Raw genomic sequence first — 19,824 nt, 5'->3', positions numbered from 1 at the left:
GAGGTCTGCTCCTGCTTCGACTGATTTGGGAATTTGTCAGTCTACTTCATCTGGATGTAACTTAACCAGAACCTACCAAATGCCCTGGGGAGCAGAAGGATGAATCATCATCCCTGGCTGGTCTCACGGGGGCAATCAGCCCAACAAATGAAACCCAGGGGAAGGAGAAAGCAGTGCGTTCAAGTGAGAGCAGGACCCAGAACTGGAGGGGCAGCCAGAGCTGGAGGAGTTGGGAAGAGGAAGAGGTCAGTGTGGGCTTGAAATGGGGAGAAGTGGTTCATTTTTTCTTGGTTTTATAAAATAAACAGGATTTTAAAAGATAAACATGGTTGAGGATGGCCTTACTTATGGGGGTGGGTAGGGGGAGAGCAGGGCATAGCCCAGGCAAAGGCGATGAGTTGGGAGTGAACAAACTTGGCCTCTGAGCACAGCTCATTTTCTCTATTTTTATTATTGTGTCTGCACAGCCAGCGTGGTTTTCAATTTTGAATGAATAGAAGAGACAGGTCAGAAAGTTCTGGAAAACCAGATGAATTGGTTCCTCTTTCAGGTGGTCATTAGTGTCACAAGAACACTCTGCACCCAGAGGAAAAAGCACTGAGTGTGAGTTCCAGAGAGCTGGGGCATGGCCTCGCTGTGCTACTGAGTGGCTGGGCGACCTTGGCCTGTCCTTCAGCCTGGCCTCAGTCTCCTCACCTGTAAAAACCCCTTTTACCCTGAGTTCCATGTTTGTCTTTTTTCCTGGGCTCCTTGGGAAGCACCTGGGTGCCCTGGATGGATTTTGCAGTACCGGAGCTTGGTTGAGTGGAACCGGTGACCCAGGGACATGGTGCTCTCAGCAGTGAGACACAAAATGCTGTGTGGTATCTGCAGCGGGGTGAGACATTTCCATTCAAAAGACCAGGACAAAGTCAGGGGAAACTCTAAACAGTTCAGGTCTTTTCAGGGCCTGATTATTGGCCTGAGCTACATAGAGGGGTTTTCCTAAATGGTACTGGTGTATCTGCACAGATGCAGAATGAGGGATATGATTCTGAGAACCCAACTGAAGGCAAGATGGAGAAGCTTCTAGCACAGTGCTTCTCAAACTGAAACGTGCCCACCGATCACCTGGGATCTTGTTAAAATGCAATTCTGATTCGGAAGGTCTGGGGTGAGGCCTGCGATTCTAATTCTGACAAATCCCAAGTGATGCCGCTGCTGCTGGTCCATGGACCATACTTTGAGTAGCGAGCCTCTAAAATATTTAAACCCATGTCTGACAGATCCGTAAATAGAACTGAAAAAAATAAAACAAAGAAATGAAAGCAAGAAGTTCTCAAGTCCTAATATTTTCCCAGGATTGTCAACTGCTTGAGCATTTGATTTATGACAGGGCAATTTCTAGGAAAACACCTATTGCCTTGTGTCCTGTGTGTTTTCTGTTTTTTGGTAATGAGGAGACTTGCATAAGAAATATCTCAGGAACCTCTCCAACTATGTTTAATTTTGTGGGTTTGATTTAAGGGAAAAAAGCCCAAGATATCCCTTAAGTGTGTTTTTGAAACTTGTGATATGAAAGGGAAGTAGCTGGGAGAACAGTAGAGACTATTACGACTGTTAAAAAATCTTGCATGCAAAAACATCATCGTAACCAGCAGAGACTTCACACGGCCGGAAAACGTTTGAAGAGAGAATGAATACGTAATTCTTTTTCTTTTTTTCCCCAATAATTTTATTTATTTATTTATTTATTTATTTATTTATTTTTGGCTGCATTGGGTTCTTGTTGCTGTGCTCGGGCTTTCTCTAGTCGTGGCGAGCAGGGGCTAGTCTTCGTTTTGGCGTGCGGGCCTCTCACTGTGGTGGCCTCTCCTGTTGTGGAGCACGGGCTCCAGGCCCATGGGCTTCAGTAGTTGCAGCTCGTGGGCTTCAGTAGTTGCGGCTCGTGGGCTCAGTAGTTGTGGCTCACGGGCTCCAGTGTGCAGGCTCAGCAGCTGTGTTGCACGGGCTTAGCTGCTCCGTGGCATGTGGGATCCTCCTGGACCAGGGCTCGAACCTGTGTCCCCTGCATTGGCAGGTGGATTCTTAACCTCTGAGCCACCAGGGAAGGCCCTGAATACATAATTCTTTTGATTGGATCTGGTGAATCATGAGAATCAAACAAAACACAACTTAACTAAACTCTGAAGCCTGCAGCAATTACACAGGCTGACTTTCCTCATGCTGCTCATGTCTTGAGAGCTGAAATGTTGTGAGGGGTACACGTGGACTAAATTATTTCCTTCAGAGAATCTTCCCTCAGGGAAGTTCAACTCCAAGGGCCTAAGGTTATTTCCTAGATTTGTAAGAAGGCCAGTGTGTGGAGAGGAAAACAAAAGTGAAGCTGTAAAAGGATGTCCAGGTGCATCGGCTAGAAGGTAGACCATCTTTCATTAAGGAGGAACCAGGGACAAGTGGTGTCATCCAGATGTGTGGACAGATAATGGCATCCAGGTGTGTAGATGGTTGACCCGACTCTCTCGGGACCACAGACTTGGGCTCCTGGACTATCAGAGCTCGTGGAGACCTTTGGGATTGTCTAGTTCTCCTTCCCCAACCTGCTTTACCGATGAGGACATGGAGATCCCGAGTTGGGTAGGGCTTGCTCTGGGTGACTCCGGTAGTTATTTTCCATGCAGGAATTTGCACCCAGTGTCCTGAGTCATGGGTCTAGGAGCATAAGGCTTGCCTTCCTCTTATATCTCTTCAAGCTGTCTGCTTCTCCTCATCCCAGCTCGCTCCTACAAAATCCTGGCTGGAGATGGTCCCAGCCTGTCCTGTGGACTCCACCTGGTCCAGGGCTCCACTGGCTTAGATTTTGGCCTCAGACATTATTCGTCATGGGGTTATGAGCTTCAGTGATGTACCCCACGGGTGCCTCATTTCAACAACATATTAAAATAGAGGTCCCTCTGCTGAGCCCAGAACCAAGTAGAAAGCAGTACCTTACTTAGGCCAGCGCGTGCACTTTACTCAGCTCCTGCCGGCTGAGCCAGTGTTCCCCCAACCACGCCCCCACCCCCGGAGAATTTGTCCTTCCCAGCAGCCATCGTGAGGCCCTGGTTGGCAATGGGCTGTAGGAAGGGGAACATGCAGGAAAAACCAGGTTGGGGTCTTTGGGGGTTTTCCCAACATCCATGCAAAATGCTGCATTTCCTTTCCACCCTCACCTGGCCATTATAAGAACTCATGCTGTAGTTAATAAGCTGTTATAATTCATGAAGCAAAAGAGAGTCCCCTGCAGTGCTGATAAGTTTGAATTGGGTCATATCTTGTGACTTATAAATTTTCCTTTGCTGAATGGCCCCTTGGAGAATCTCTCTAAGAAGGCATATGGGATCATGTTTATTTTATTTTATTTTAATTTCTCTGAATTTGAATCTTGAGTTTTTGCAAAATACCTAATGAATATAGAGCAATATAAGAATATGTTGGTCAGCTAGAAAACATCATCACTCACAATATGCTTTATTCTCAACCCAAATATAAGTATATGGAATCTTTTTTCCAGCATCATTGAGATATAATTGACATATAGCCTTGTGTAAGTTTAAGGTGCACAACTAGTTGATTTGATATACTTATATATCTCAAAATGATTACCGCTGTAGTGTTAGCTAACACCTCCATCACGTCACATAGTTACCCTTTCTTTTTTGTGGTGAGAACAAATTTAAGATCTAGCCTCTTATCAACTGTCAAGTATATAATACAGTATTATTATTATTATTATTATTTTTTTTTTTTTGCGGTACGTGGGCCTCTCACTGTTGTGGCCTCTCCTGTTGCGGAGCACAGGCTCCAGATGAGCAGGCTCAGCGGCCATGGCTCACGAGCCCAGCCGCTCTGTGGCAGGTGGGATCCTCCCGGACCGGGGCACGAACCCGTGTCCCCTGCATCGGCAGGTGGACTCTCAACCACTGCGCCACCAGGGAAACCCTATAATACAGCATTATTAACTATAATCACCATGCTGTACATCAGACAGCCAGAAGTTATTCATCTTAGAGCTGGAAGTTTGTACTCTTTGACCAATGTCTGGAACATCTTTATTATCTTTATTAAAGTGAGGTTTGTAATAACAAAAAGTGGCGAACAACCTAAATGTCCATCAGTACTTTTCTCCAGGTTCAGATATATGCATGTACATGCACAGAGAAAGGACACATATAACCTCTGAGGGAGAGAGTGGGATTTTAGGCTTCTCTGTTTTATGTCTATTAAACAGGAGAATGTGTTCAGATGCTACTTATGTCATTAAAAGTAACTTGAAAAAGATGTGACATAGAGAAACCACCGAGCTAGTACAATACAGTTGTCTTCCAGTGTCTATCATATAAGGAGACTGTGAGGGCTGAAATCCACTGTTGGGCTTCTGTGGCAGAAAACCAGGCTGCATTTGGCAGCTGCTTCATGCCCCCTGGCTGGCATCCCAGTCAAGTTTGGGGAAGTAGGGAGCCAGGATTACTAATGGCAGATTGTAGGACAGGGGTTCTCACACCTGAGTGTGCATCAGAAGAACCCGCAGTACTTGTGATAGCTTCTTTTTCCCAGGTCTCACCATCAACAATTCTGATTTAATGGGTCTGTCTTTTGGTCCATAAATCTGCATTTTTTGTTTGTTTTTGTTTTTCGGCCCTGCCTCCGGGCTTGTGGGATCTTAGTTCCCCGACCAGGGATCAAACCCTGGCCCATGGCAGTGAAAGTGCTGAGTCCTAACCACTGGACAACCAGGGAATTCCCTCAATCTGCATTTTTAATAAGGGCCAGAGTTGTTTCTGATGATGGTAGTCTTTGGGAGGAGAATAATACATTTCTGTTCTTCCCCCTTTGCTGAGACACTGCTCATGATGTCCTCACAGATGAAAGCCAGGGCTGTTTCCCTGGTGACAGGGACCCGCTTGCTAAGATAAAACACAGGGTAGACACACCCATCCTAGACATTCTAACTGCCAGACTGCCATCCCTAAAAGCTGTGTGTGTGTGTGTGCCCACACATGAACAATGCACTTGAAAAATACTGCGAGGACCATAGCAGCTCTGTGCTTTGTCTAAAAAAAAAACAGGAAGGGGCCGTCACGTTAGATAGCAACACCAGAATGAACTTAGATATGTGTACATAATAATTCGGAGGTGAACGTAATGAGGTGCAGTTTGGCTCATCACTGTGTTTTGTCAGGAGACATGTATTAATGGAAACCCAAATGAGGGGCTTCTATAAGGTCATTGTTTCCATGTAAATGTGACCACAAAGAGCCCTTCACCACTAAATGGCACAATGCAGGTGCAAGGTGATTTTCACCATCCATAAAAGCCATTTCTAGTCAATCATGAAACGGGATAGGAATCAAAATGGGAAAGCAAATTGTCTTGTCCCTGCCTTAGGAAAAGAATGTAATAGAAATGGCTTTCAAGTGTTTTGTTTCGGTCTCCATGTTTATCTATCTATCTATCATCTATCTATCTATCATTTATCTACCTATCTATCTATGCACTTGTATATATTTTCTACTTCTAATAGACTAAGGTTAGGTATGCCATCCATGCTGCTAATATCTGGCTATTGGTAAGAGTCCAATCAAAAGTTGAAAAATAGGGGCTTCCCTGGTGGCGCAGTGATTGAGGGTCCGCCTGCCGATGCAGGGGACACGGGTTCGTGCCCCGGTCCAGGAAGATCCCACATGCCGCGGAGCGGCTGGGCCCGTGAGCCATGGCCGCTGAGCCTGTGCGTCCGGAGCCTGTGCTCCGCAACGGGAGAGGCCACAACAGTGAGAGGCCCGAGTACCAAAAAAACAAACAAACAAAAAACAAAAAAAATGTTGAAAAATAAAGTGGGCTGAGATCCTGACTTGAGCAGGTTGGCCAAGCCTTATGTCTTTTAAGGGGGTTTTTGTACAGAGTGTCACTAAAGAAGGTGGCCTGACTGTGTCCTGGATCTTCAGGAATTCAGTGAAGTCCAGGGATGGTTGCAGTGAGACTGCCTGTGGCAAGAGACCCTAAAGTCAAGGGCAGGTACTACAGCTGCCCTAGAATGTCTCAGAGAGTTCAGGTCCAGCAACTCAGCCAGCCTGGACCTCCCCCCAGCCCCGGATAATCACATCAAAAATAGGCAGCCATGGCAGCATCAGTCCTGGACCTCTTGGGATATTGTTAAAGGCATACATTTCAAGACATACACGATCAAAGGGAGGAGGAAGGAGCTGTGCCATGCAGCACCCTCACCCAGGTGCTCCACACCAGGGCCTGCTAGGGATGCAGGGGTTACTGGGAGCACCTCCCCTGGGAAGAAATGATGCTGAGCGGTGGCTGGGGAAAGGAGGGGGATGGATTCCTGACACAAAGCTTCAGCCTGAAGAACATCTTGATAATTAGAAAGACACAGTGAACACTCACTTCTTGTTCATTTCCTGCCACCTGAACACTTAACATTCATCATGGGCCCTAAGTTGTTGTGTATGTTTGACATAAATGTAAGAAAGGGGACAGGTTTAAAGCTGTACAATGTTGATATGGTTGAGTAACAAATATTGTGAACACTTTGAAGACTCTTGTGCGTTAAAATAAATATGATCTATAAGGGTAAACACAGTTCTAATTTACTAAAGCAATTAGTAAATTTCCCAGTGAGCATTCCTGTCCCCCTTTCACAGCAGGTCGTGGTAGTAGCATTTATCATGATCATACAGCATAGTGATTTTTGTAGACTTCTCTCTTACTAGACTGCACAATTCTAGACAATGTTGTCCTTTTCTTGGGGTCTCTGATTCTTCTTGCAATATCTCAGCCTGGGCTTTGTATGCCTGGTAAACAAGGATGAAATGAAGGAAAGCCTTTAGCCTAAAAACTAGCTAATTCTTCTCATTACAAAGACTATCTTCCAGAGTAACATGCAAGTGAAAGAGTTGGAATTGCACGCCAGGAACCTCTTGACAAGAGGTGGTGACATAAGGCAGGACAGAGGGTTCCCCCAAAGGAGCCCCCATTACTGTGAGCCAGCTGTGTGCCAGTTTGTTCACACGTATTGGATCTTCTCAACGTTCTTCAGAGATGGGCATTATTATGAATTTCTTATATTTTCCAAAACTGGGATTCTTCTGGGAATAGGACAACTCATGCTTTGTCGTGGCAGCGCCGTTACACAAGCCCGCGAGCTGTATGCTCTTCCTTATTTGGACTTTGTGACCATTTCTGTCCTGTTGGCAATCAACGTGTGCTTATCGTACGGATTTCTTTTTGTCTTAAACATCATCTTTCTCCATTTGCCCTGTTGCTGTTTTAAGAAGCAGTGAGAGGACAATCTGAGAAAATTCAATGTTTTTGAAACACAACTCGGGGGTCTTGCTGTCTGAAGAGAGCCAACTGTGAAGGCTGGTAGCACTCCCAAGCAGAGTAATTTGGGAATTTTAAAAGTGCTGTATTGGGGTAGGGCACTGCTTTGCAACCAGGGGTGGTTTTGTCTCCTATCCCCACCACAGGGGATATTTGGTAATGCTAGAAACAGTTTTGGTTGTTGCAACTAGGTGTGTGTACAACTGGCATCTAGAGGGAAGAGGCCTGGGATGCTGCTAAGCATCTCATAATGTAAAGGACAACCTCCTACGACACAGAATTTATCCTGTCCAAAATGTCACTAGTGCCGAGGGTGAGAAACCCTGGTATAAGGTGTTGCTCTATTTCTTATATCTTTGGAAGCTGTTTTTTTGGGGGGAGTTTTTCTCATAAAGTGGGGCACAGTTATTACATATATTAGGGTAAACTAAATTAATATGCTCTAAAATATACATAATACTTTTACATCCTTAATTCTCTCATGTCTTTATCTGACATTTTCATTCAAAATGATGGAGAAGCAGGGTAGCAAATTAAGAGAGCGTGTGGGTCTCCTCGTAGCTTTTGGTCTTTTTTTTTTTTTTTTTGCGGTACGCGGGCCTCTGACTGTTGTGGCCTCTCCCGTTGCGGAGCACAGGCTCCGGACGCGCAGGCCCAGCGGCCATGGCTCACGGGCCCAGCTGCTTCACAGCATGTGGGATCTTCCCAGACCAGGGCACGAGCCCGCATCCCCTGCATCGGCAGACGGACTCTCAACCACTGCGCCACCAGGGAAGCCCCAGGTTTTGGTCTTTAAAATTGATGTTGAAGACTGATAATAGGGTAGAGTGAACATTTGTTATAACTCATGGCTGGTTGTCCTCTGCTCTTGTTTGGGGAAATTCCTCATCATCTTCCATCAAAGTGGAAGTCAGAACCCAAACTCCCAGCATATTTTGCAAGTAGAACTCAGGTATGGGATCCAGGCTCTGCCCCTCAGATACACCTGAGTGAAACTTTCATTTAGAAATGAGGGACCTGGACCTCCCTCATGGGCCAGCGGCTAAGACTCTGTGCTCGCAATGCAGGGGAAGCAATACCTGGTCGGGGAACTGGAGCCTGCATGCCTCAACTAAAAGATCCCGCATCCTGAAACGAGGATCCCACGTGCTGCAACTAAGACCCGGAGCAGCCAAATAAATAAATAAATATTAAAAAAAGAAAAAAGCAATGCGGGACCTGAGGACACCTAAGGAAATGGGGGCCCCGTTTTGTTGGACACAGTGGCTGCAGAGGTGCCTGGCTTTGGGGAACAGTGATGGCTGAAAGATTGAGTTCCTGATGCAAAATGGCATTGGTGGAGGTGACAACACTGGTAGCAGGTTTGCATGTGGGGTGGAGCTTTCTTCATCAGGGACGGTTTTGGAAGCTGGGTCTTGAGGCCGATCCCCCAGTCCTCTCGGCAGTTACAGGGCTGAGCTGCCATTCTCTTCTACTTAAACCAGCCACAGTGGGTTCTCTTGTTTGCAAGGAAGAGCTCTAACTGATGCACAAGGTTTATCAGTGGTGACGTTCTTTAAGACCTAGAGTCCTGGGCTTCCCTGGTGGCGCAGTGGTTGAGAGTCCACCTGCCGATGCAGGGGACGTGGGTTCGTGCCCCGGTCCGGGAGGATCCCACATACCGCGGAGCGGCTGGGCCCGTGAGCCATGGCCGCTGAGCCTGCGCGTCCGGAGCCTGTGCTCCGCAACGGGAGAGGCCACAGCAGTGAGAGGCCCGTGTACCGCAAAAAAACCCCAACAAAACCTAGAGTCCTTTAAAAAGTCTCCTTTTATCTAGTAATGTTGTGCATATTCAGTTTAGAACCAAAGACTGAAGGTCCTCCTTTCTTTCCAGGCTCTAGGTGCGGGGTTTTAGTAGAACTTCTGGGAGCAGGTAAAAGACCGGGCAGAGGGAGACCACATCAGGCAGCTCTTTGAGGGAACTGGAAGGCTTCACATTCTGGGCCTAGAAGAGGTTAAAAGAGAACAGGAAGGGTTGAGGGCACCTGCCGCACTCCAGCCAAGAGCAAGCAGGTTAACATTTGGTTTGCTATGACAGAAGATTGGCTTAGAGAACACTTTTATGTTTTATTTTAACATTATTTTATTTTAACATATTGATCACCTTTTCAATGTGTGTTGGAGGTGGGGAGCTTTGTGTCTGAAAACATCTTTTGTGTTTATTTCATTAAGTGTTTGGATACTGAAGAAACTTGTCCAGAGATGGGTGTAGGAATAGACCAGCCAGGATCGATGCAGATGTGCCCATCAATATGGAGTGCTTGTGTGCACCTCTTTATTCTTTTTTTTTTTTTTTTTTCCGGTACGTGGGCCTCTCACTGCTGTGGCCTCTCCCGTTGCGGAGCACAGGCTCCGGATGTGCAGGCTCAGCGGCCATGGCTCACGGGCCCAGCCGCTCCGTGGCATGTGGGATCTTCCCGGACCGGGGCACGAACCCGTGTTCCCTGCACCGGCAGGCAGACTCTCAACCACTGCGCCACCAGGGAAGCCCCACCTCTTTATTCTTAATACCCTGCTAACTCAGTGTATTATTTCCTTATTTCTAGCTGAGTGGGTAATTCATGTATAAACCATTATGGAAAAAAAAAAGGAAAAAGAAATGAGAGAAACAGCTCTAATGAAATATGTAAGTCTGAAAAGAATTGGAAATCAAGACTCCCAGAGATTGCTAATTTACTAAAGCCACAGGGCTTTTCAGTTTTAACATTGGGTTTTTTAGGGTAGCAGCATCCTGAGATTATTTTCATAGTTCCTTCTGCTAGCTGACTCTGTTTCTAGAAAATTCTGCCCCAGACTGTGAGCTCTTTGAGGGCAGGGAGTGTGTCATACTCATCTTTCACTCAATGCACCTTGTCCAGGACTTGTCACATATAGATGAATCACAAATAGCTGTTGAATTAGCAGGTTTTATCATTCCCTTTTCTCATGTGGCAGGGAAGTTTCCTACCACACCCCAACTCCTCATGTTACTCTGGGGGGTTACCCACTCCTTTCCTGGGGAGATAGCCTAACTTCTGGATTGGTGAAGGTAGAGAAAAGACAAGACTTTGTTAGTCTGGTTACAAAATTATGTAATTAGCAGGAATCTACATTGTAAAAGGAGAGTGTATTTCACCTGTAGATGTTCTACTCTGAGACCTTACCAGCAAGGATCACCACTGGCCTCTAGTGATTCCCTGGGACCTGTCCAAAGTCTGCATGAAATAAGTATGGCCTGATAGGTGACAAGTGAGAAAAATAAAGGGCTGCTTACCCCATCCTCTGAACTGCACGTGTGTGTGTGAGCTCATCTAACAGTATGTTTTCTGTCTAGCAAGTTTCTGTGCCTTCTCACCCTTCCAGAGCTAAGAGCATGGTCAAGAGCTTTCACACAAGGTTGAGTAGAGAAAGCCCAGAGGTTGCCTAGGTATCCAGGCCCAAGAGTGGGACCCACAATGGGGCCCAGATTAAAATGAGACAGATGCAAGATGTATGCCCTGCATGCTACTTCAGAGATGACTCTGGGTTAGAGAACACAAGGCCACTTGGGGCTCCCTTCTGAGTTGTTTTTTTTTTTTTTGGCAGCAGAGCGTGGCATGCGGGATCTTAGTTCCCCAACCAGGGATTGAACCTGCCCCCCACCCCCACTGCAGTGGAAGGGTGGAGTCTTAAACACTGGACCACCAGGGAATTCCCTCCCTTTTGATTTTTGATGGGGTGAGAGGAAAAGTCCAACCAAAGAAAGATGATTTCAGGTCAGAATAATAGCACTGAAGCCTCCACTCTGTGTTTGGGCAAAGCTGAACTGAAGAGTTAAAAAACGAGTAGTGTGTGTGCGACAGAGCTGGAAGCAATAATTAGTATGTCTGGAGTATGAGATGAAAAAAAGCATTTTCCCAAAGTCGTCTAATGGAAGCATATCTGGTTTTCTTTGTGTTCGTATGTGATGCTGTGTCTGTTCTCACACTGCCTGTCACGGGCTCTCCTCTCCCGTAGGTGGCCAGCCTGCCACACTGAGTTGGCTCAGTCTGAGAAGCCAGGGGGGTGCCTGGCTCTTGCAACACACACAGGGCAGGCTTAGAAGACAAAACTCATGTCTCGGGGAGCATCTATTCTGCTAGTGTCTGGACTTAAGTTTCAGAAACTGCTCTCTCCTCCCTAGTATTAAAAATATGACCTCTAGTGGTTTCTCATGAGTTTGGGCTAATTGCCATGTGTCAGCACGCACTTAGCTGTCATAAAATCTTCAGAGCGCTTAAGCAGTTTTCTCCGACTCCTAACTGGAGTCTTCACCTCTGTTGACTCCGTCTTCTGTTCTCTACGTCCTGTGGCCTATTGTCATCATAAAGCATAATACCATCTCCTGAAGTTCATACAGCCCAAGGTTTTGTCTCCTACATGGGATATAAGCAAGGGACATTTGGGTGAGGCAAAAAGATCTGTTTATTTATTTTTAAATTTTTATTTATTTATTTTTATTTTTGGCTGCGTTGGGTCTTTGTTGCTGCGTGCGGGCTTTCTCTAGGTACGGCAAGCGGGGGCTGCTCTACGTTGCAGTGCACGGAATTCTCTTTGCAGTGGCTTCTCTTGTTGCGGAGCAGGGGCTCTAGGCATGTAGGCTTCAGTAGTTGTGGCTTGCGGGCTCAGTAGTTGTGGCTCACGGGCTCTAGAGTGCAGGCTCAGTAGTTGTGTGCATGGGCTTAGTTGCTCTGCCGGCATGTGGGATCTTCCTGGACCAGGGCTCGAACCCATCCATGTCCCCTGCATGTGGGATCTTCCCAGACCAGGGCTCGAACCCATGTCCCTTGCATTGGCAGGCGGATTCTTAACCACTGCGCCACTGTTAAAGATATTTTGAAGCAAAAGAGTGCCTCTCCTCTTGGGTATATATAACCCTGTTGGTGAACGTGATGAGAAAAATCACTGGGTAAGGGATTAGGCAGGCACAGATTGTATTTTATTTTGAGGGTTTTTTTTTTTAAATATCATACTTGCTTTAGCTAAAGTGATTATAACCCAGAACACGTGGGTTTAGAATAAATACAGTTGCATAAAATTGGATTGCTTTTGTTCCAATGTTGACTTTTCTCCCTGTATGAGTGAATCACTTAAATTTGGAGAGTAGAATCATTTTACTTCTTTCCAGCCTAACTGGAATATCCGCAGCCAGAAGACAAAGTACAAGGGCTTATGAGAGAGGGGACAGTGAAGCTCCATCCTCTGGGAAAAGGAAAGAAAATGTGAAGGGAGGAGAGAGCTTCATAGGAGGGAGGCTACAAAGTCTCCTTCCTGCCTTCCCGAACTTGGTTCGGGTTAAACTTACATTTCAATGATGACTTAATACTACTAAAGATTGTATGTAACTTTTAAGTTTCTCAAATGTTTGTTATCCTGGTAGAAATCCTGCATATATATGTGTGTATGTGCGTGCGTGCGTGCGCGTGTGTGTATATGTGTGTATGTGTGTGTGTGTATGTGTGGTGAGGCGGCCTAAGAGTGTTTATTTAAGGAAGGAGAGGGTAGGGTCTCAGAACTGACATTCCTTACTGGTATTGTCAGGCAGATACGGATTAGAGTTTGGTAGCCGAGAAAGAGGGAGAGAAAAAGGGAGTAGCGGAGGAGTGGCGAGCAGGTACAGCAGTGAGCCTGTCTAAGGTCAATAGCACGAAGGCTGCAGTTTCTGACCCAGGGAGATAAAAGACAGCGCCGTCCTTGGCACTATTGTGCGGTGACCCGTAGCAGGAGCACAAGTCACCACCCTTCGACCCCCAGAGACCCCGGCCCATCTTCCTCCACTCCGCCCTCCAGCTCTTGAAGTCTGCAGCTCCGGCCCAGGATGCAGGCGGCGAGGCAGCTCTTTGAACCCGGCCAGGGACCAGGTTCCTTTTCCAAATGCACGGGACACAGAGAGGGGCTGCACTCCCTCATCGTCCGCTGGCAGGCACTCGCGCGCGGAGCAGCCCGGGCCGTGGGAGCTGTCCGTGGTGCTGAACGCTTTCTTGGGCTTGGTCGGCCCCGCGACTCTCGAATCGCGTCGCCAGCCTCGGCGGAGGGAGGGCTCAGTGGGTCCCGCGGAACGCGAGCGCCCGAAGGCCTGCGGCGAGCTCCAAGCTCGAAGATTTAGATCCCTGACAGAACCCCCTATGCGACTCCGTTAGCGCAAGCCAGGACTCCACGCAGGATCCAGCGCTTGAGGGCGAGTCCCTCATCTTTCCCCTACATCCCGTCGTGGATCTCAACTCCCACCCGCTTCCTCCCCTGCGCCTTCCTTGTTCAAAGAGCACCAGGTCCTGCCGAGAGCCCGGGGCTTCACGCCCCTCCTCTGCCTAGTCCACTGCGCTCTCCTCCAGAGCGGGACTCTCCCAGGGCGCAGCAAGCTCCCGCAGCAGAGGTTCTCCCTCGCCCCTCCGGCCCAGGTTTCCGGCCGCTCCTTCCTCTTCTGTTTCTATTCTCCCCCCACTATCCACCTCTCTAGTTCTCTAAGCACCGAGTCGGGAGGTGCGTGCTCCGCCCCTTTTTTTCCGTACAAGGGCACGATGGAGTTGGGGGCGGGGCGGAGGGGAGTTGCCGCGAGCCCACTGGGAACGCTTGAATCTCTTCAGCTCCGCAGAGAAGCGGAGAAGCGGAGAAGGGTGCACGGCCGTCTTGGGTGGAGGACCTCTAGGCACCGCCAGAATTCTCCCCCTCGTTCCCCGGAGCGCTTTTCCATCCGCCAAGCCCCAGTCACCAGGTAGGACTGTGCTCCTGGATCTGGCCTGTGGGGACGGCGAGGGCTCTAAATAGAGTAGAAGGCATTTAAATAACCTGTGCACATCTAACTCATAGATTTAACTTTACAGAGGTAGGGGTGACGGCACTTTAAATTTTGTTGTTATTTATTGTGGCCAGTCATTCCCGAGGAATATTTGGGTCCCTGAAGTGTGTGTGTGTATGTTGAGGGGCGCAGTTGGTGTAGGAGGGGGCGGAGAGAGAATGGGAAGTGATGGGCTTTGATTCTCTTTGGACAGGTGGCCATGGCCTCACTGCCGACTCAGGGTCCCGGGGCCCCTGACTTCTTTTCTGGGCTGCTGCCGGCGGCTTCAACTGCGGCCAACCAGAGCTCAGAAGCCTTGGTGGGCAATGGGTCGGCGGCTGGTCCGGGTGCTCAGGCCATCACGCCATTCCAAAGCCTGCAGCTGGTGCATCAGCTGAAGGGGCTGATTGTGCTGCTCTACAGCATCGTGGTGGTCGTGGGGCTGGTGGGCAACTGCCTGCTGGTGCTGGTGATCGCACGGGTGCGTCGGCTGCATAACGTGACCAACTTCCTCATCGGTAACCTGGCCTTGTCGGACGTGCTCATGTGCACCGCCTGCGTGCCGCTCACGCTGGCCTACGCTTTCGAGCCACGCGGCTGGGTGTTCGGCGGCGGCCTGTGCCACCTGGTCTTCTTCCTGCAGCCCGTCACCGTCTATGTGTCTGTGTTCACGCTCGCCACCATCGCGGTGGACCGCTACGTCGTGCTGGTGCACCCGCTGCGCCGGCGCATCTCGCTGCGCCTCAGCGCCTACGCGGTGCTGGCCATCTGGGCGCTGTCCGCGGTGCTGGCGCTGCCGGCCGCCGTGCACACCTACCACGTCGAGCTCAAGCCACACGGCGTGCGCCTCTGCGAGGAGTTCTGGGGGTCCCAGGAGCGCCAACGCCAGCTCTACGCTTGGGGGCTGCTGCTGGTCACCTACCTGCTCCCCCTGCTGGTCATCCTCTTGTCTTATGTCCGGGTGTCGGTGAAGCTCCGCAACCGCGTGGTGCCGGGCTGCGTGACCCCGAGCCAAGCGGACTGGGATCGCGCGCGCCGCCGCCGCACCTTCTGCCTGCTGGTGGTGGTGGTGGCGGTGTTCGCCGTCTGCTGGCTGCCCCTGCACGTCTTCAATCTGCTGCGGGATCTCGACCCGCGCGCCATAGACCCCTATGCCTTCGGGTTAGTGCAGCTGCTCTGCCACTGGCTCGCCATGAGCTCGGCCTGCTACAACCCCTTCATCTACGCCTGGCTGCACGACAGCTTCCGTGACGAACTCCGCAAGCTGTTGCTCACGTGGCCCCGCAAGATCGCGCCGCACGGCCAGAGCGTGACAGTCAGCGTGGTCATCTGATGCCGCTGCGCCAGGCCTTGGGGAACTCCATGTCCGCTTGTCTCCGAGGATGCCCACCCGAGGCCGGACTGGAGAGCTTATTCCAGAGCTAAGCTAATACTAAGCCAATAAGGGGCAAAGCTTCCAGCCCAGCCTTCTTGTCCAGCTGTCTTTCCTTGTCCTGTGTCTTTGTAAAATGCTAAGTGGGCTTTGTTGAGAGTCTTGTGCTTTGCTTGGAGGAGGCCGGGGAGAGGAAAAGAGGATTTATTATTTCCTCCGTTTGCCCTTGAAGGCCAAACAAAGCGCTTTCTCCTGGTTCAGAACAGTACTTCAGAACCGTAGCTGTCTTCCTTTGCTTCCTCTTCTGCTTGCTCAATGGGGAGATGAAGGAACAATGAGCAGGGGTTTAAAATGGCTTTGTTGGGGTTGGTAAAGCTTTTCAGGTTGCCTTTTAAAAGGGGCTCAGCCGAGATACAATTGCTTAGTCAATTTGAACCCATTGATTTCTGGGATTCCAGGGAAATATGTACTACAAATCTACACCTAGGATTTCAGCATTTCCTGAATAAGACCTTTATATGCCAAAGGGGTTTTCATTTTAAATCCACTTGAATTTATAGTACAAAAACACTTACAAACCACCTTTCAAGAGGTTTTGCTCCTGTTTTCCCTCCTCCTTATCCCCCAATTTCTGTTTGAAAATGATGAGCTGAATTAGTCGATGAAGATATAGGGATAAAGAGGAAAAGGTTCAAATCGTTTAAGGGGATATATAACTGCATAGGACAGACATCCTATCCGCGTGTATGTTTGTATATACACACCCAGTGTTGGCCACAAGGCAGGCACTCAAATATTTGGTTTTCTGGATACTCAGTGTAAGCTGTTGCCACAGCATGCTCTTTCATGGTCTCGCAACAGATCAACAGCTGTCACCTGACTGCTCAGCACCTGCTCTGTGGTGACACACTTGGAACACGATCAACTCACAGTATAAGGACTGGGAGAAGCTTATTTAAATCCAGAACAGAAAAATAAACTGCCACCTACAGGATGCACAGGTCAAACACTTAATTCCTTTCAGGGTGAAGGGAAGAGGTGAAGACTGTTGGGCCATGACACCAGGCTGCTCATCCTTACCTTAACATCCCAAGAGCTCTTTAAATGAGAAGAGCCCTGGGACAAGGGTTTCCACATTGATGTTGGAATAATGACAGTGGCAGTGAAGGCAGGAGTCTTGGGAAATGATACATGATGTGCAGCTGTCAGATTAGCCCTTGTGGCATATAGGCCATGGACTGGTGTCTGCAGCCATTCAGTTACCAACTGGAAGATTCCAGTACTACTGCAGCACTAAACAGCAGAACCAGTGTTTTCCCTTCTCTTACTCTCAGTGAGCTCATTCACGCATTAAAGTGTGCCCTGAAAGGAAGGGAAAGAGGGGGTGATTTGGGGATGACAAGGATTATACCCTATTACTCTGATGTCAGTAACCACAATGGAAGAGTGGCTCCATTCATCGTTGGGCTAGTTAGCAATGTGAGTCTTTAGTACTTATATGACTAGATTTTTCACAGCATGGGGAAGGGCAGGAAAAGGCTGGAGAAAGGAAAAGGCAGGTGAACTTGGGAGAGGCCATTACCTCTGGCAATGGTGCTAAAACTAACTTTCAGCTTCATCTGTGGATTTAGAGAACAAAGAGCCTGTGCTCTAATAATGTGATCCACGCACAGCATGATGTCACTCCCCCACCCCAAATGAGCTCATCTCCCAGCATCCCAGGGACTGGTTCCTGTGCTTCTAGCAGCTCTACTGTTTGGGAGACTCAAGGCTAGACATTTCCTGTTTCCTCAGATCATTCTCATGGATGGGTATGTGTGGAGACGGGAGGGATTGGGGGAAAGGGTGGAAATAGTTGGGGGAGGAATCTGATTAATTGTGGTCTCTTCACTGGAGGGTTTAAGTCACTGGTTCTCAGCCCTGGCTGCTCCTAGAATTACCTGGGGAGCTTTCAAAAAACATCAGTGCCTAGGTCCTATCCCCGGAGAGTCCAATTGATTTGAGATGGGGACTGGGCATCAGCATTTTTCAAAGCACTTCAGGTGATTTTAACATGCATCCAAGGTTAAATGCCTTAAGAGTTATTCTCTTTCTAATGAACCTCAGAAACATCTGAATGAAGCTTTAGGAATACTCTATTAGCCTTTAGACAATACCTGGTGGAGCACATAGAGGTAAATCCTATAATCAGAATATATAGATATCCATTCAACAGTTTCCTTACAGATCTATGTGTAAGGCTCTGTATGAGTCCAAGCAGTTTTTTAAAAAATATTGTCATTCAATTTTAGGTCAATTGCGTTATAAAGTTATACACCATGAATTATTCTAAATCCTGGTTGCTGGCATGTTAAAAAAATTGAAATGTCCCCTGATAGTTTGAGTTAAGTCAACTGTGAGAGGAAAGCGTTCCCATTAATTACTAGAAAAGCTCCCACCAGTTTCTATCATGCCTACAACTTAAGTTAAAAAAAATTTTTTTTAAACATTTATGTGGACTTTATGGAGAGCCTAAAGAGGCTGGAGAATTGTGTTTATAAACATCTTTACAAATTATGCAAATTGGCAACTGAACAGCAATTAATTAATTCTTACCCTATCTGAAATCTATTTGGGACTTGTCTGACTACAAAGCAAACTGATCAAACAAATCTCTCAGAAGTGAGTCCTAGAGAAATCCAAGGAGGGTTGAGGTAGAACTTTTAATTTAATATAGTTCATTTTAGTTAATACCAAGTATCCAGCCCTTTTCCTGCAAGGAGTCGTAAAGCTGGGAATGGAGCCAGCCTGGTACTTGGCACTCGCCCTTTCTGAGGTTGATGAGAGGTTCTGTACTCCTCTTTGCAAGTGTTGTCAGCAAGTCTTACTTTTGGCAGTCAACCAATAGATTTATTTCACTAAATCGGCAGGGGGCTGTTTCAATATGTGTTGGCCACAGTTACCTGGAGATAGCAACTGTGAGAGATGCTAAGGTAACTATTCCAATTGATGTAACGTTTCTGAATTTTTGTTCTTGTGGATTTTCAGTCTGCTCTTCTACTGGGGGTGCTAAGTTCCAGGTTTATTTTCTCAGGTAGGCTAGTTCACCACCTCTGTCCTGTGGCTTGCATTCCTGAACACCTAGTAGTCTGGCAAATATAAGTAAGGCACGGAGCTGACATCAAGGGGACCCAGGCAAGAGCGTGGCTAGATCTGGGAGTGAACCAGGGTCCATCCCCCCCAGATGAGAGGTTAGGAGCACCTTTATTCCACAGGGTAAGTCCCTGATTGATTTCCCTTCAGGCACTGATGTCTTTGTTATGTGCATAAGATGTATCTGTGGCTGACTTCACTGTGTGAAGCTCTTCAGGCTGGGGCTTGTACTGTGTTTCACACATTGTGGGTTCTCAATAAACATTAAATCAGTAGAACAGTCTCCAGCCGTGGGATTAATAAACTAAGCCAGCTACACACACAGTGTAACCACACAACCTCAGGATGGCCAGGATCAAAGCAAGGATAAATCATGCCAAGGAAAATATGCTACTCAATCTAAATTTGTAAATTCCAGCTAATTCCAAGAATGAACTGTTCATTTGGGGCCTGTGACCCCCTGGCCCCAACCTAAGTAGTGATAGCATTTCTGTACATGGCACCAAGCTCTGTGTTCTCCAAGACTGCAGGTGTCTAAATCTGATGGTGCATCAGAGGGAGAGTAGAGAATTTCATGCTTAATTTCTATATCATCATAAATCTGAATCATTATTTAAATGTTAGCATTTAATCACCCACTTCCACCTATGACTTGAGAAATTTAAAAACATTCAACACGTGGGTCTATAAACAAAATTTAATCATCTACATTCCAAAACCCTCATGATAGCATCATAAACAGAATATTCTGGTACATCTAAACTAAAACTTAAAAATGGATTTATGCATACCTTTCCAGGGATTTTTTTTTGCAAAGTGAGAGAAGACAGTATACAGATGTTAAAAATGTAAAATATTTATTTGGATAGATGAAAGTTGCAATCTTGATTTGTTAAAAGACTACATTCCCAGTCAGTCTTTGGAAGTAGAAAGCCTTATTTTGAAAATTGAACGTGTACACTTCTAACAGGTTTTGAATTGTTCTTCTCTGTTTTCCAAGTCAATTCCTCTTCATTTCCCACTGTGTTTCTATTCTGCCTTTTTTTAGTTCTATTTTTCCTTATCATCTATAAATACCTCTGATCTGAAGCTCCCTCCACCCCAGTGAAGGGGAGGTGGTGGGATTCAAGCATCTATTTTCTGGTGAATCATGTTGGGG

At 47.5% G+C, this 19,824-nt stretch overlaps 1 protein-coding gene across 1 annotated transcript; it reads left to right on the top strand.

Annotated features, from left to right (window-relative positions):
• Positions 1-14,381: 14,381 nt before the first annotated feature.
• On the top strand, positions 14,382-15,494 carry PRLHR (prolactin releasing hormone receptor; the record flags this gene model as incomplete). Its single annotated transcript, XM_082644813.1, has 1 exon — positions 14,382-15,494. One exon carries the CDS (start codon positions 14,382-14,384, stop codon positions 15,492-15,494), a length of 1,113 nt encoding a protein of 370 aa, XP_082500939.1.
• Positions 15,495-19,824: the final 4,330 nt, after the last annotated feature.

Source organism: Mesoplodon mirus (assembly GCF_964341445.2).
Source record: "Mesoplodon mirus genome assembly, chromosome: 2".
NCBI classification, from domain to species: domain Eukaryota; kingdom Metazoa; phylum Chordata; class Mammalia; order Artiodactyla; family Ziphiidae; genus Mesoplodon; species Mesoplodon mirus.
This window is presented reverse-complemented; position numbering and strand designations above follow the sequence as displayed.